At 37.7% G+C, this 18126-nt stretch overlaps 2 protein-coding genes across 2 annotated transcripts in view; one reads left to right on the top strand and one right to left on the bottom strand.

The window, feature by feature from the left end:
• The window catches only part of sema4ba (sema domain, immunoglobulin domain (Ig), transmembrane domain (TM) and short cytoplasmic domain, (semaphorin) 4Ba), a 74216-nt gene extending 73430 nt beyond the window's left edge, over positions 1-786 (bottom strand). The window contains exon 1 of the mRNA XM_032524115.1: positions 605-786. The gene's annotated coding sequence lies outside the window, so the exon portion shown is untranslated. The remainder of the gene's footprint in view (positions 1-604) is intronic.
• znf710a (zinc finger protein 710a) overlaps positions 1-18126 on the top strand; it is a 30252-nt gene that overhangs the window by 233 nt on the left and 11893 nt on the right. The window contains exon 2 of the mRNA XM_032524118.1: positions 2090-2194. Coding sequence (XP_032380009.1) covers positions 2174-2194 — 21 coding nt within the window. The 5' untranslated portion in view covers positions 2090-2173. The remainder of the gene's footprint in view (positions 1-2089; positions 2195-18126) is intronic.

Genomic DNA, 18126 nt, shown 5'->3' with positions numbered 1-18126 from the left:
TAAATTAATTGAAGGGATCTCCCCCTTCAGTAACGTTTAAGAAATGTGAAAACAACTCTTGTGACAAGCTTTTCACAGATACAAGTCAGCATAGTCAAGGTCAGACTTTTTAAGGGACATAAACATTTGTTTTTAGTAGGGGGCTAACGTTAGCCTTTACGTTAGGCTAATTATATATCCCACAGTCCCGTTAATGTAGTTAGCTAGTTAGCTAGCTAAGTTATGAATCGGGAATAACAGTTTTAATATTTATACTAGGTACAGTTTAAGTTATAACATTTAAACGCATCAGTCTTCTCGAATTTTTTATATCCTTTCGCAATTGTAACTGGGGAACTGTTAGCGTTAGCTAGTTTACCATTAAGCTAACGTTAACTAACGTAGCTAGGTTTCAGGGTGGTACCATAATTTCTATACCATAAATTGTTTATATCTAGATATATATATATATATATATATATTTAAAAAAAATAAAAATCTGACGTTATAACGCGTGTAACTATAGACTGTAACGTTATAGGTATGCGTATAACTCATAGCAGTCAGAGTTCAGCCTCCTTTAGAAAAAAATAAAATAAAACGTCAGAGGTAGTTTGACACTCACCGCGGTTGTAAACACATTGCCTGCATCCTTGTCGACTCTAATGTTATACATCCATGCTTCTGTTCTGGTTTACTCATGGATGTATTAAAAAAACGGTCCCACTGTCTCGTAAAATATTCCGTCTGCTGCCCGAAAAAATCCAAAAGTTTCTTCAATGAAACAAAGATGGCAGCCGGAAGTGACATGTCATGCACATGGATGTACGGTCCTTCAAAATCAAGTATGTTATATTTCTAAACATAATTATCACAATGTAATACACTCTTTCTCTCTCAATAACAGGAAACAGCTATACTAGCTGGAAGACAATATAGTAGGAGGGAAACAGTAAAGGATTTAGATATAGCTATCGGTCTCTCTATCTATCTATCTATCTAACATACCCCATTTACTCTTAGTATGCATAATCTTTATCTATTCCTGGTTTAAGGGGAGTCTTTGTTAATGTTTTTATAAACTGCAGCCTGACATTAATGTCTTGTCATGGCTTTATTAAGGGTCTTACACATCCAGTCGGCCAAGTGCAGTTTTTTTTTTAAAACAGAGCACCATTGCCATCTACTGGAATATGTTTGAAAACGCATGTTCACAAAGGCCCCTATCAAAACTGAGTGGGCCTCTGTCTGCTGCTTGCAGTAATCAGAAAAGAGTAATGACTTATTACTAATTCAAAAAAGAAGAAGAAGAGGAGAGGTGTTGAATTCAAACAAGCTTTTACCAAAACCTGCACAATGTACAGTATCCAAGATTTAGAGGATATGCATAGTATTTTGTAGCTCTTAAAATCTCTTTCAAACCTAACACGACTGCAGCCCCATGCAACAAATCATTTTAGAGCCTGTGTGTTTTATCTTAAGGGTGAAGCATATCTCCAGCCCTTCAAAGAGCACCCCCCCCCCCCTTCATCATTACTTTACAGGGAATGACAAAACCTACTAAAAAAAGGCTAAAGATGCACCTATCCTCCTGAAAACAGGGATAATGCATACTGTGCCTTGCTTTGAAGAGGTCTGTGTTTCTGTCTTATTTTAATGGCTTACGGATTTTAAATATTCATGCATTTTCATGCAAAACAATTTTAAAAAATGTAGCTGTACACCAAGTGAATATCTAACCATTTCAGTTTCACAAATACAATTATTACTTACTTACTTTAAATGTTTTGACAAAGTAGCAAAGTAAGCAATTATTTTAAAGGATTGCTTGTCCATATGGCAAGAGGACAGGCATCAGTGATACTTAAAGGGACAAGACTAAGGTATGTGTTTTCATTCATTGGGAACGTAGTTATTGTTCTTTTCAAATAAAATACTGCAGTCCCCTATTTTGCGATTCTCTCCATGTGCAAGAGGCAAAGAGCAAAAGTGGGGGATCTAAGCCATTTTGGTGTATCTCAGACTCAGTGGGTGAGAGTTGGCAGCTCTGTCATGTTCAACCAATAGTGGAAAGTTTTTTTTCCTTTTCTTTCTTTGTGTAAATCCTCAGGAAACAGCACCTCTCTGACGAAGCACTGGCTAAGCAGAGTAGCACTGGAGGGCATGGTGATGCACGGTCAGCGCTAAATGACCAATGAAAGTAAATCAAAGAGAGGTGAGTGCTAATGATTCAGTTTCTGTGTTCAAGAGGTTTTATGAAGGAAAAAAAAATCTTTACTGCAGTTCAACAGTACAGTTTGCAAAGTACAAGCTACATCTAACTAGATATTTAATAATAAAATGTAAATATCCCAGTGTCACAGAACCTTGTTATCATAGCACCAAGGCCGTGTTCTTCATACAAGAATAAATTAATTGGTTTAATTCTATCATTGATGACTTGACAAAAGCCTGGATTTTCCATTCTTCAAAGCTGGCTCAAAATGTAACTAGAGTTGTTGTCAGAGCAACAAGAATTATGACCAAGACTCTCATACATGACCTTGTTTGTTAATTCTGACCTCTTTTAGTAGAGACATAGATGGAAGAATGTTGTTATGAATACGATTTTAGATACATTTAAGTAATTGAGAAATGATCAACATCTGTTCCTGTAATTAGCAACTCAACTGAAAGTTTTCGGACTGTCAACAGGTCAGAGGAACCAGAAGACATGGCATTTGATTGACCTTTGAATGTTAAATATACACCTAATTGCAATTGCATCAAAATTGTGTATAGGCTACTAGAAGCATTTATTTATCAGGCCAAAAATGCAAGCGCGACTCATTACTGAACTTATATTTATAGTATAGAGTATACCTACGTATAGAGTTTAGAGTATACATTTAATCTCCTTTTATAACAGATCTTGGCAGTGTTTATTGTATTTCATAGCTGTAGACTATTCAAGGTGGCCCCTTAGTTTGAAATTACAGCTCAAAAGTTCTGTTTGTAACCCTAGTGCCATGTCAATGTCACTGTGTGCGTTAACACACACATTGTTTTTACATAAAAACACAGTTTTTCTAATATGAACAAATCAATCATCCAACTGCATTTGAAGAAATGCAATGCAATTAGTTGATAAAAAAGAATGTAATGTTAAATGAACAGTATCACTTTGGCTGGCTAACATTATAGATTAGTTAACATGATGTTGACATGATGAGGTCCTTTACTATACAATAATGCATTTGCAAAGCCTCATTGTTTTGAAATAGAATTTACTGTACATGGGCTTACATCCTCTTCCTTCTTCTTCTTCTTCTTCTTCTTCTTCACCAATTTCATTTTTATTGCTACTTATTACAGCACAGTACCGCCATAAACTGTTTCCGCACGCTGCAGTCTAACAGTCTAAATGTAATGTGTATCACACATTACATGCTCATTGATTGTGTGCAGGTACATCAGATACACAGACAAGTAATACACAAACCTATGCATCAAAACATTGCACTATGTAACAACTAGTGGTCAGAAACCCTCACAGGGTAAACTCACCCTTAAATTAAAAACAAACAAATAAACAATATTTTATAATCACTTGTACTTTTACCTCTGGAGGGTTTTCCTTTTTATTTTAACAGGATACACACAAATGTAAAGAGAATTTGTCTCTTGCAGCAAAGTTGAGACAACGGATTGTGCGGATGGTGGGTGTTTTTTTTACCCTGAAAGATGAAATGCTTGGCCATCTGGGATTACATAATCTAGATTTGTTTTCAGTTATTATTTAAGGAAATGTCTGCTTTACCCACCGGACTAATGAAAGAATGTCTGTAAAGCCACCATCTTGTATTTGCGATTGTTATCATTGACAAGAACATTTGGCACACAGATTGGATTGTGATAATAGGCTTTAGAGGAGGGCGTTAAATTACAAATAATACAACATCTGAAATGGGTAATCTAGCCACTTAAAATACATTAGCAGTGTGGTATGTAAAGCACAAAATTAGTCCAGTCTCCAAACCTGTATCCTAACATTGTATATAGTGCAAGATGGTGTTAGCAACATATCCAGGATGCAATCTGGACATGCAGACAGTGATTAAGATTTGATTATGTGATAAGGATTTAATGATGACACAGTGATTTTTTTTGTAGAGTGTAAACCAAATTGTCATAGAAATAAGGTAAATAAGAGAACTGTTAGTTCATGCATAATCCAAGTATTTTTTGTACCCTGTTGGTCTTTCCAACGCATTTCAGAGGTCACTGTATGCTTAGAATTAAAAACTCAAAATAATTTAAGACATCAAACATCAGAACGTTCGTTACAGTTTTTTTTTTTTTTAACCAGGGTGAGCTGTTATTCTCAGTATTTATTCAGACATTGCAGCTGGGAAGAACTGCACAAGACAATGTTAATAAGATTCAATTATCTGCCAGCAAAGGGCTGTCATACCAAAAGTTGCCCCATCTTGATCTCTTTCCTCTTCTGCTTGTACATCAGATTAATTCTGTGTTGTGCATATTAAATTCTCCCCCTTTTTCAAAATAAAAAAACAAGATAGCTCAATCTGCAGTGACTATGGTACGAGTATGAGTCCTGTTCCTAAACACTTTTGTGGTGATGCAGGTGTGCAGCTTAAAGAAAACGGATGACAAGATACAAAGCAAGAGAGAGATTGGTAATGACATGCAAGAAAAGTCTCCCGCTGGACAAAAGTTCATGGTCAGTACCATAAAGGGGAACTCTGCCAATTTTTTTACGCATCAAAGTCTGTTTACAGGTATTGGAGAGCACAACTGCATGTTTGAAAAAGTTGGCAGAAGCTTTTTGTTGTTTCAGAGGATGCTACAATAATTCTGGTGAATTGTTGCATGTAGGTTGGGGCGGAGGACTGCATGTTTGAAAACAAAATTTATAGTTTAGTTAGAAAGAAGCAGTGTTGGGTAAGTTACTTTTAAAAAGTAATTAGTTATAGTTACTAGTTCTTCCAAAAAGTAACTGAATTAGATACTCAGTTACAAATTGTAAAAGTTACTTCAGAAAGTAACTAATGTGTTGCTTTCAAGTAAAGTGTTAAATGCTCATGCTGTGACCCCACCTCCACCTCTCTTTAATGGCACTTAAAATACATGTGCATGTTCAATTATTCATGGTAAATCTGAATATTATAATGAAATGGACACTTACTACAATACATTATTAACAGAAACAACGTATACACATCTAAACTATTTTAATGTTGCTGTGGGACAAAGTGAGACTAGCCTCCAATTAATCAATCAATCAATAAATAATGTTTGTTAAGCACTATAGCAAAAATAAATAACAAATAACGTAAGTGGCCTGATGTTTATACGTGTGTGTGCGTGCGTGGGATTGAGCGAGGGAGAAGTGAGAGAGTGACAGTAATTAGCGGAGCAAGTAGCCACTCTAGAGCCATAGTGAGAGAAACAAAATGTTTCCCCTATGTTTTCTGACCACGGTGGGAAATCTTTAACCGGAAAAGTTACCCCTTTCCTTGATTTCATAACGCCATACCTGTCTCTCGTTGACTGACTCGCTGTGTGTTTGTTGTGTGTCTGACTGTGCGTGCTTTTGAACACCTGCCCAACTCTACCTCTGATCGGCTTACCTTGAAATTTTACTCAATTTATGCGCTTGTCTCGTGCAAGGCCCACTAACCAAAGAATTTAAAAAAAAAAAAAGTATTTGCCTCTCGGCTCAGAGATCTAGTTGATCTGATGAAAAAAAACTGCTTCAATTATAGTAACGCACCGCATTTTGTAACAGTAACCGGTTATTAAAGCTGCAGTAGGGAGTTCTGAGAAAACGTGGACTTAGCCAAAAAATTTGAACAAGCACACCTTACAGGTCCTCCCCCTTGCTCTCTGCTCTACAGCCCCCCCCCCCTCCACAGCTCCTCCCCCACAGCGGAGCTTGCCGTGAACGCGCAGGCTAGTAAGCAGGGCCACCGATGCTTTCCACATCCTCATGGACAGTAGAGGGGATTTATTCTGAGGAGGGTATAGCTTATGTAAAAAATTGCTTATTTAAATATTTGTATTAAAAGTGTTGTAAATTTTTCAATAAAGGGTTTAAAATTATTTTTATGTAATCGCTCACACTTGTGTGAACAAAAGTAGCACGTTACACAATACATTACTGAATTACCTTTGGATCAATTTAAAACAGTAAACTTTCAGTAGGAATGATGAATCAGTGAGGAAGCTCAATAAGCCCAAAGGGAATAACAACATATTAGAAATATATCTTAGGTTTATTTGCATATGGGTAAAATAAATCAGCTTTTTTTGCAAAGTACTACTGCACAAGGAAATCCTGAACATTTGATTTGGACTGAAGACGATTCCTTCACGTGCCTCTGAGTCTGGGCCATGTCTGACCTGTTGAAGGAGCACAAAAGAATGTGTGTCAGACATTTGATTTACAAATTACATCCTCAGGGGGAAGAAAACGTGTATGTAAAAAAATAATCAAAGTAGAAGTCTGCCTTGCCAAACGTTGACAGGGACAGCGCACAATAAAAGTAGTTTAACCATAGCTACAGTTATTGTGATCAACAAAAACACCTTTTGGCTTACTAAATGTAGGCATCGAAACAATATTACTTATACTGAGGGTGAAGGAGTTAGCAAGTAAAGTTAATCTTCACCTGCTACAACAGTCCTGCCGTGCTACAAGCTAACTGTAAGATTTAGCAACAAGCTACAGAGTTAAATGAGATTTGCGCTATCACCAGTGTAGCCTACTGTAACCATCAATATCTTAGTTGTGTACGCTTGTTCTTTAAAAATTAAACAAATCAAGCAGGGATACTTACATGTCGAGCAGAAATGTGGCTAACGCTAGCTCAGAATCCGTGTTGAATCCTTCCAGTAGGCGTAGCTCCCTCCACCTCTGAAAAGCCGCTTCGATGTTGACCCTCGTTTTATTTCGGGCTCGGTTTAATTCTGTCTTTTATTTCGCTTTCATCATCGGTCTTCTTCTGTTTTCCCGTCTTTGTTTTCTGAGCAGGTGTCACTCGAGAAATTGGCAGTTTTCCTGAAAGTTGTTTCTCCGCGATTAGCACAGCTGCAGTGCACTAGCAATCTTGAGCTGTTACGCGCTGTGCGGGGGAGGGGTATGAGCAGCGCGTACACGAGTGATTGACACTGCTAAGACAGTCCTCTTGACTCTGATTGGCTGTTTCTGACGGGAGCGGTGTTTTTCTGCAAGTGGCAGCAGGAGCACAGAGAGGAGACACAGGAGCTTGATTTTTCACAGATATCTGTCTCTTATTCTACTGTCAGGACATAGTGACAGTTTTAACAAATATGTAAAAAATACATTTTACAAAAGTTACCTACTGAAGCTTTAAGAAGGGAAGAGTAATCCATTAGATTACTTGTTACTGAAAAAAAGTAACGCTGTTATTTATAACGCCGTTATCACTGGAAAGAAGCGCTCCTCCTCTCTGCTTCCGGCTAGCGGCTCAAGGCTACATTAGCCGCTACTATCATGAAACACCCAAATGTCTGACCAAACTGCCAGCGGCTCTGTTGCATTGTGGGTACTGTAGGTGCCTGGTTTTGTCTCAGTCTTAAAACTCCATTGTTAGTCTGACAATGTTACGGAAGTGTAATGCTAAGTTGGTGGAGTACTCTTTTAACCCCTGGGCCAGCAGAGCACCCATGTACCATCCATTCCTCACAATTGCTTGCTGATTTTTTAACCTCAATGTTATTTTTTTCTCTTCAGAGAGGTCTCAAGTAGCATACAGTACTTAATCTCCCTGTAAAATGAAGAGCCTGTCTTTTAGCCAAGTGGGAGAGGTAATCAAAGCATCTGGAGTGCTAAGGGAGAGGTAAGAGGGAGAAATGTCTAACTCTCTTATTAATCCATCATGGAGACAGTGTCCTGCACTGTTGTGAGAACTATACTAGACCCAGCAAAACCCATGCCTTTAGGCTGAACTAAATTGTCTGCAGAAGACTGATAACATTGCCTAAAGGAGTGTCTGTCTGTATTGTGGCATTCAGGGCATTTTGTGTTCACATGCAGGTAAGACAGCCTGTTTGACTAGTCTATCTCAGTTTCAGTCTTCATTGATTTTGCTGCTGATGAAAGTTTTTCTATGGACTACATTCTATCTTGGCTTTTTCTCTGTTTGTGCTTGGTTATGTCAGGTAACCACCACTAGATAATACGGTTCTGTTGAACTCCCAATAGTCAGTTTGGTCTGTATGCAGACACACAACCGCCTATGTTCTGCTTCCTGTTTCTAAAAATGACCTTCCTCTGGGTTCCCCTCTAAGGTTCCTCCTGAATATAAGGAACCTAAAGTAGTGTTCAACAAATGAAGAAGGAAAAAAAAGGGCTGCACAATTATGGCCAAAATGATAATCACGATTATTTCCAGCAGAAATACAGGTTTGCCTCTCATGCTTAACAATATACAGCTGTTTTATAAACAAATACATTTTCCTCACGTTATTCTGTCCTCCATGACTGTCTACATCTAGAAACCAAGCTGCACGGTGTAGGGAACAACTCTGACTGGCTGAGTGGTTTGCGGAGCGGTAGATTGGATTTGTAAAAAAAAACAGAGCATTCTATGAAATGACACATTTAACAATTGCTCGATCACACAGATTTGATCGTGGGAAGCCAAAATCGTGATTGTGATTAAAATTTGAATAATTTTGCAGCCCTAACATTGACCACCTTCTGCACATCACCTTCTCAGGAACCTATGTACTTGCTGCTTTCAGGTCTCCATGCCCTCATTTCTGGGCTTAATTGTGTTTATAGGCTGTGTTTAGACAAACAGTCAAGGTTAATGCAGACTCTAATTGGCTAGCACCATCTTCTTGCAGGAACCTTCACAGGTTCCTGGGTTTGCCAATTACTGCAGGGGTTCATACAGTAACTTGCAGAATCCCCCGATGCACTTGCCTCTTGTTCTGTTCTTTAAAAGTGGCCATCAATAGGCAAGTAAGCATCCAAAAGACCGCATTTGATCTCCAGCCCAGTTTGTGGTCTTATGTAGTTGATATTCCAGGTGTGGGAGAGGAGATGACATAGTTATATTTCATCAAGCTCAAATGGTGAACCATCTCAGACTTTTCCTTGTTACAAATCCGTTTGGTGAGATCTGAAACCTCTACCAGAGAATACAGGCAACCTAGCTAAAGAGTTATGCACATATGAGGCAAAAGTATCTTCAGGACTTGATCTTTGTACTGAACACTTGTGCTACTAACCTACAGTCAATGGTGTTTCATTGTGTGCAATGGGACACCTAGCTAACCAGCATTACTTGCAACCTACGCTTAAATCCACTGGTGGCTTCCAACACTTTCTAACAATTAACCTTCCAAAACTGACAATCCACAAAGCAAGCCCCGTTCATAGGGCAACTGGCGAGGTGCGCGGATGTGACAAAGTAGGCAGGGTTTAACTTTCTCTCTCAAGCTTCTCCTTTTTCATTCTTTATAAAAGTAGCCCTGTCCCTTTTCGTGAATACTGTGTGCAACACCAAGAATGCCTGTCGGGATAGACTTATGAAAGTGTGCACCCTTATTCCATTGGCACAATTCATTGCATCATACATAGAAAGACCCACAAAAGATATAGCTCAAGGTGAGAAATCAGCAAGCCACTGTGATGCTACCAGGAGGAGTTGCCTTCCATTGTGGCTCATTTAGACAATGTTGGACAAATCATTCTACAAACTAGTTTGGTTCAAACGAACCGCCTTAGGGTAAGTAGTTAGCCACTTACCCATCAAGTAAGAAGAAGAAAAACAACATGTTATGTGAGCTTTACATACTCTTTTAACATAATTCATGTCTCTGCACATGCAGATTAAATTTCTGGATGCACATTCTAATCTGCTTTTGTTTTAGTTATTTTATGTAATGATGTCACAATAACATCTGGAGGTACATGAGGCCAACTCAGCCTTCTGCCTTTTGCCAAACCAAGAAATGCCAATTCCTCTCTCACAGACCGAGATGAATCCTCATGGCAAATTTGCCTCTGGAACACAAGCAGTTAACCAACTGGTCTTGATGAAGGTCACTGTCTGATGAACAGAAAAAGAAAAAAAAAAGAAACGTATGCTTGGGACTCCAATTATGCAGTTTTGTTTTGTTTGAGCATTAACTGCAGTCATTTGGAAACCGCATTGGTCAGTTTGTCTGCTTGACAATTCCATTTTGCAGCAATAAAATTGAAGTGAGATGAACAAACAGAGAAATGTATCTTTTTAGATAAAACAGATTTCCTTTTGGGAACATAATTTGAAATTGGGGAAAATTTGAAGTTGGAAAAAAATTGCAATATATCACAGAATATTGCAATATATTTAAAATCGCAATAATATTGTATCGTGACATAAGTATCGTGATGCTATCATCTCGGGAGGCCTCTGTAGAGCAAGTGATTTTTCTTCACCCAATCAAAGTTTCCTGAATTTCTGTAAAGTTGGGAATATGTGTGTTGGTTGGCCGGCTAATTTGCTGTTGCTATAGTTGGTTAGTTAACGAAGTATTCACAAAATACGTACCTTCATCTTGCAAAGAGGATCGTTAAATTAAATCCAAAGGCTTGGCTCATTTAAAGATGAACTACAGATAACTTGTAAGTAAAAAATGAATTCAGAAAAAGCACATGGCAACCCAATCTAATGATTTAAACAGATCTACTGTCAGCAGTTACATCCAGTGTGTTTGGGCCAATTTCAAGTTTTGGGATGCTCATTCTGCAGCAGTCATGTATGTTAATGATATAATAAAACATTTAATAAAGCCTTTCAATATAATGCAGTCCAATACAATAGTCACTGACTAAAATTTAAATTAGAATTAAATTTACCAAATTTTTTATTTGATTCGTTCTGGCCCCTGTATTCTACATGTATATCCGATGAGCAGGTGGCACCTTGTATGGAAGCCTTGGCCACAAGTGTATGAATGTGTGTGAATGGTGTCTGTAGAGTGTAAGCACTATAAGTAGTTGTTAAGACTAGAAAAGCGCTGTATAAATGCTGTCCATTTACACAGAGGACGGGACTTTGAAATTTGAACATTGAACATTTTGTAGATACATTCTCTATGAACATTTTGCAACATAAGTAACATAACTCAGGTGGTATCATGTTTTGTTCTTTAAATTGTATTGCTGTTGCTAATCATTAGTATGTACATGAATGCAATTTCTAAGAGACAGGACACTTACATCATATCAAATGAAGCCAACATTTTGTTGATTTTTGCACAATTTTTGGAGATTACATAAAATCGTGCAATAAATAACCAATGTCCACATCTAGGAACAAATATGTGTAATTAAGGCAGGCTGACAAGAATTTAAAGACATATTCAAGAAAACGGGAAACTTACAACTAAACAGCTTATAGGATACAATTAAACTTCTAAATACGAATTAAGGTAATTTTACCATCAATGTAGGACCCAAAATACTTCCACATACTGCTATTGGCTATATAGATGCTTCAATGTCATGATTATCCAATCAGCATTGCTGTACTCGTTAGTGTCCTCCTTCAAGCTGATAGTGAAATTTAAGCGCGCCCTCATCGGGCAAACTACTAAAACCGTTATAGACGGTACAATTTGACTTCCAACAGGTCAGGAACAGTTTGTATAAGAAAAGTAATCACCTTTCAAACAAATGTTTGAATATTGGATTAAAAATTGACAACAATAACAATTTACTATACAGTCATAATCTGAGCAATGAAGCATCAGGATGAGACCACGGTGTGTGCATGGTCACGAAAATTTACATTTCTTTGTAATCAGAGTAAGTTGTGTACTGTTACACTGTCTACTACAACTCAGATGTAACAATCAATAGGTTATTTGATTCAGGGTAAAAAAAAATAAAAAAATCAGTCAGTCAAAAACAATTTCTGTCTTAGAAACTATTCTTGGCATGTTTGTCCATTAATCTGGTTTCTTTGTGTGTTTTGGTTCAGCGCCACAAAGCTGAACTGGATACAGTGTGAGGTTTTTGAGACAAAAGCAGCATACAGTTGCTAGTAGTAGGGAAACAATGTTTTTTGGTTGTTTTTTTTCAAAAATAGCCATTGTCATACATAGGTGTTGTATTCATGTCTCCTATTACCCCATAAACACAATGACTGCTGTTTCCCTGGCTTATCTTTAATGTCAGTTTACACCTTTTTTAAATGGATTTTTTCTACTAGAACAATTTCAAAAAAGCATATGTAAAAACAAAAACATGACAATAAGTTAGTTTAAAACATCGTCCTTTGTAACTCCTCAACCCTTTTGGGATGAGGTCATATTTGTTGTAACAAACCTCACCTTACATTACCTATAAGGAATGGTGCTCACTGTACCATTGCTGCTACCGGATGCAGTGCAGTAATAATATATCTTTTAAGATATTTGGGTTTTTTGGGGGTAATGACTTGACTTGATATTTTGCAATAACCCCAGAAATTTATAATTTTTCGATTTAAAGAATGCTTGGCACTCAATGTACTCCTTCTAAGATGTGGTTACACATCTTTCATACCACTCATGCATTTAGGATGATGTTGGACTAAAATGTAGATTATACCTGCAGTGTTTAGAAGGTGAACCCAACCATAGCCACTCATAACATGATCTTACATATTGGCCAAAACAATTATTGCTGTTTGTCACACATCTTTGCTAGAGTAGAGCTGGAAGGTCAGTGTTTTCAATTACAGATTGTATTGCTGATACCTATTATCAGATTCTTGATCATGACATCACTGGTGCCAGTGAACAGAGTTAACCTACTGCAGGCCAAATGAACTTATAACTGCACTGTTATTAGCTCAGTCAGATGGTAGGGCTGCAATCATATTCAAGTCAATCAGGGATTAAGTTAGATGTATACCAATTTATCAAAAGCATATTAATATACAGTAGTGTTTAAAATTCCTTTTTTTTCCTGTAGACTAAATTTTTTTAGAAATAGCCCATTCTACTTGCTGTGAGAGAATAAAAGAAAACCGTATATATCTTGTTTTTTCAGCCCAGGGATAATTCTTTGTAGAAAATGGTTGTTTATGTTGTAGCCTGTTGTAAAGTTTTTAATCACGGTATTTCATGGAAAACTAAAAATGATATTATTATTTAATGGAAATGTATGTAAAAGGGGTGTCTTTAAATATTGAATTTTTAAGGAATAGTTTTTTTGGACATTTTTGGAACTACATTTGCTTTCTTGCCGAGAATTGTTAGCTTAATTTAGCACAAAGACTGGAAATGGGGAAACAGCTGGTCCGACTGTCAAAATATTAAAAACAAACCAATCAGAAACTCTAATCACTAATCTACTAACACTAATGTTAAACAGTCACTCCCTGGAGTCTTGGTACGCAACCCCGGAAAAATGCAATGTGATATTTTTACACTTGCTGATGCAAGACCCATCCCGCTTATTACACGGCTTATCCCACTGCACAATGCACAATTTATTACATGGCTTATTACACGGTTAATCATACCTGAGGTTACCTGCCGGCATCCCCCTGATGAACCTGGCTCTCTGGCGGAACCAGGCCTACCCGTGATTGAGCTAACCATGGAGCTTCTCTGTTTGCACTGTAGTCAATAGCTCTGCTTGCGCCCCCCACTTCCTCCACCCTCTCACTATTTTTGATCCACCAATCAGCAGAGATGGGAAGTAACAAAGTACAAATACTTTGTTACTGTACTTAAGTAGATCTTTTTAAATATTTTTACTTTATTTTACTATTTATTTTTGTGGCGACTTTTTACTTTTACTTCTTACATTTGAACACTAATATTGGTACTTTCCACTCCTTACATTTTACAAAATTGGCTCCTTACTTTAGTTTTGTACAAAGGTCGTCTATCAGGTGTGATTGTGAGTGGCGCATGTCGGAGAATAGCGCGGACACGCGCCTCACACCGCAAGCGTGCGCGCATGCCACACGGAGACAAAAGTGAAAGAAAAAAAAAAGAGACTAGCTGTCCCATCGGAGGATAATCAGTTGAGATTGTGTGTGTGAGTCCTTGAGAACTGTAAGTCGTATAACTTATGTTGTCAGTTCATTTAAGCCTGTTGTTGTATTGGTCTGGCTCTGGCACATTTAGAGTAAGTTAGCTAGTGATGTTGTTGTTTGTGTTCTTCACCTGTTAGGTAGATTCCACCTGGCTGTTGATTCGATATAATGGTGATTGCTAAATGTCCTTGCTCACGTTTGTATTTTAGGTGAATTATTTACATGTTAATGTTACCATTGCATTAAGATAATGTAATTAATATCTTGAAAATTGTAATTATTTGCAAGCATATATATGATTCCTATGCATTGTGTATGGTAGCCTTTATGTTATTTATTTATTTCCAGAACCACACATACACACACACACACCACACACACACACACACACACACACACACACACACACACACACACACAGTCATAGCAGAGCTACCCACGCCCATGTTTGTACTGTTGCTTGATTGTAATAAAGCATCAAAAGAGAGAAGTTGTCTCCGTCCGTGTTGTAACAGACACACCTGGGGCAAAGTTGGAACCAGAATCAGCTTTAAATACAGTCCTAATCTAGTCCTCACTAACAAGTTTCAAATCATTTCACTGGAGTTACCGTTATTATTGTTAGCGTCATCAATACCAAATTCAATCTAATTTGATGAGAATATACACAGAATTCTCACAGAATCACAATTGAATTCACATCTTGCTACTGAGTAAGAATCTTATTAACCTGGAGTCCCAGTCTCTGTCACAGTAAATATGGGATGTTTTAGGCCTATTGGCAGACATCCATTTAAAATGTAGACAATGGCATATAAAGAATAAAGAGCCGTTTCTCCGTGTCCACTGAAGTTTGTCAGCTTGCACTTTTTTAACATTTATGTGGTCCAGGTAGCTTTGCATAAAAAATGGTTGTCAATTGCAAGGCTACGTTTACTTTTACTTTTATACTTTAAGTAAATTTCCAAGCCTGTACTTTGGTTCTTTTACTTGAGTAAAGAAGTTAAATCAGTACTTCTACTTTTACCAGAGTATTTTTAACATTTAAAGTATCTGTACTTCTACTTGAGAACGGGAAGTGAGTACTTTTGCCATCTCTGCCGATCAGCGGTGTGAGCTCTGTATGAGCACATTTATTGATTTAAATACGGTCCGCCAGAGTTGCTGATCAAAACTCTGTCCATAGCAATGGTCTGTTATACTTAGAAACGGTCTGTTAGAAAGGAAAAACAGACCATAGAATGCCATGATTGACCAATCAAAATCAAGTATAAGTAGCTTATAAGATGCTAACGAGACACTTCTGTAATGTCAATACAGTAAAAATGGACCTACTTAGCGAAGTTTGTTCACTGCTGGCTACAAGTTAGCAATCAAACGCAACAAAGGCTGTCACTGGAATGGCGTTGTGAGCTAACATTAGCAATCAGACAATCATAGATAGTTCAAAAGTTTTTGAAGTTTTCCATCTCCTGTTATTGTTTGCAATGAGAAAAGTTTATTATTTTATGGATTTCAGTATGACACGTTATGCCGTAAACCGTATAAATCTGAGCATGCACAACTCACATCTGCACTCGACCAGAGCCGGTCTGACTCGACTCTCATCGGGTGTCCAAATGGGAAACCCAATTTATTTTAACCTGACATCTGACCAACGGGCTAACCATTTGAGGTCAATGCCTAATCTCAACTATCTACATGCATAGAACAAATTGGGTTTGGGCTGCCACAGTGCTGGTTGCAGGATTTTGTCAACTGTTTCCCTCTGTTCCCAGTCTTTGTGTGAAGCAAAGCTAACCAGCTGCCGGCTGTAGCCTCATTTACTGTTCAATATCTTCTCATCTAATTGTCAGCAACAAATCTAATTAGTTCTTTAAATCTTGAAGTAAACTCTGACCAGTTGGATTTCTTTCATGTAGCACATTTTGAGAGATGTCAAATGAATTATAAATACTGCCTATTTGTCATGAAAACTAGCCCACAAGTTAATTTAGCTGAACAGTGTGATCGTTGTCATTATCAAACATTATGCTGTATCACAAAGATCTATCTGGCAAATGACTATGTACAAACTGTACAGATACCAACGTTATGGAAATCATGAAATAAATAAAGTAAGTAAGTAAAATAAAATAAGTTTAAAATAAGTAAATTACTTCATATTTTATTCAACATGCACAGTATAGACCTCGTACTCCTCTCTGTTGTTAACACACTTTGCATCAATAATGATAATAATAACAGTGTTCTGGCAGGAGGTCAAATTATGTAGTAGATTTAAAAGGTCAAATTTTGGTTCTCTGTTTGACATTATATGAACCGTTACTAATAGTCAGAGAATGTGTATATGTGGTTTGTCTGCTCTTTGTCTTTCTTTATTATGATTGAAAACAAGGGATTCAGCCACTCTAATTTAGTGTGAATATTCATTTAACACAAAACAAAAAAGCTTAGAATAAATTATTTGCACAATCTCTTCTGTAATTAGCGATTTTTTAAAATCCATTTTGAGCAATTCCAAATAAACCTTTTCCTTTCCAATATATCACTCCCCTCATTTTCTTCTTAGAATTTATTTCCACTGAAATGTTCCTGTCTTTCAGAGCTTTCTTCTTTTTTTCTATTTTTTTTTTTTGCTATGCTTTTCTCTCTCTGCTTTGTGCTCCTTTTGCTCTGTATCTTTTTTTGTCTCCTCTCTCTGTCCTTCATTCTCTCCTTCCTTTTTTCTTTGGCTGCTTTTCATTCTGTTTTCTTTCATTGTTTTTCTTTTCTTTCTCGCCTAGGGACCCCATTTTTTCTCTTCCTCTATTCAGGTTTTCTTTATTCTCTTTTCTGAATAGTTGTGGTACTTTAAGGGGAAGGGGAAGGCGAGGGAGATGGGAGGGAGGTTAGTTTCAGTCAAAGCTGCAGAACAAAACTTCCTCCCACACCACATGCAGTGTCTCTTGGAATGAGTTTGTCACTGACTTGGAGACACACTCCTTCTCCTATGTATACCGCCATGGATGACAACCCTACAGTGAATTGGTATTAGGCCAAGAGACACACACATGTTCTAGAGTGATGATTGTCCTCCTAAATATCAATGGGGCATGTTGTGAAGAGCCTCTGTGTCCCAGTCTCTGTTTGTGGTTAAGCGGTGTTAGTTCAGTGTGCAGTATCACATGGTGACACATGATGTGGTGGTGCGTTAGACCTACCACAGCTGTGTGTGAATACGATTATCTCCCAACTGAGGTGCGTAGAGGGAGGCATTTGTGCTTCACAAGAACATCTTCATCACTGTGGGGAAATGACAGGCTACCTTACAGGAGGCAGCCCCATGTCGAGGAGCTCTACCTCTAACGGCTTCGGTCTCAATGGAACTCCACTCAGATAAGCACGAGCGTAGTCCACTAGTAAATCAAAAATAATAAAATCATGAGTCCGTTTATAAATTTGATGACGCACTATAGCTGTTGATGTGGAAATGGCAAAATAAGATGTGGAGGGAAAAAATCCATTACTACACTCCTGAAAGACAAAACCACAGCAGCCAGTTAATCTCTAGATATCATGACAGAAATCATTCCTCTTTCTTTATGATAGTAAAAAGACTACAGCCTCCTGCACCAATGCTTTCCATCTCACAGTCACACACACTCACACATTCTGTCCATGACAATTTAATGCATGACTCAATGGCATTGAAAGTGGGTTGGATAAATTGGAAATGATTAAAAATGCAGAATTGACAGGGAAACCGATAAAACTTTCTCTCTATAAGTAAGAACCAAAAACCAGCATGATGGAATGGCAGGCTTGAAGGGGAGAGAAAGGTGAAAGACAGATGAAAGTGAAGAGAGATAAAAGCCGGAGTGAGGAGGGTGTGGGATAAAGCAGGAGGAAGGGAGGCAGAGATGAAAGCAAAATGAGAAAGATAAGAACAGAGTGAGAGAGACAGAGAGGGAAACGGAGGAAGAGATAGATAGTGTACAGAGCAGAGAGAGAGGTAACCATGGAAACAGGAGGAAGGTACAAAAGAAGAGATAGACAAAGGGTTTGATTTAAAAGAATGAAACTTGGACGAAAGAAAAGTAATTCCGAC

The sequence above is a fragment of the Etheostoma spectabile genome, chromosome 8 (genome assembly GCF_008692095.1).
Source record: "Etheostoma spectabile isolate EspeVRDwgs_2016 chromosome 8, UIUC_Espe_1.0, whole genome shotgun sequence".
Taxonomy (NCBI): Eukaryota; Metazoa; Chordata; class Actinopteri; order Perciformes; family Percidae; genus Etheostoma; species Etheostoma spectabile.
The sequence above is the reverse complement of the archived record's forward strand: the minus strand, read 5'-3'. Positions and strand labels throughout refer to the sequence as shown.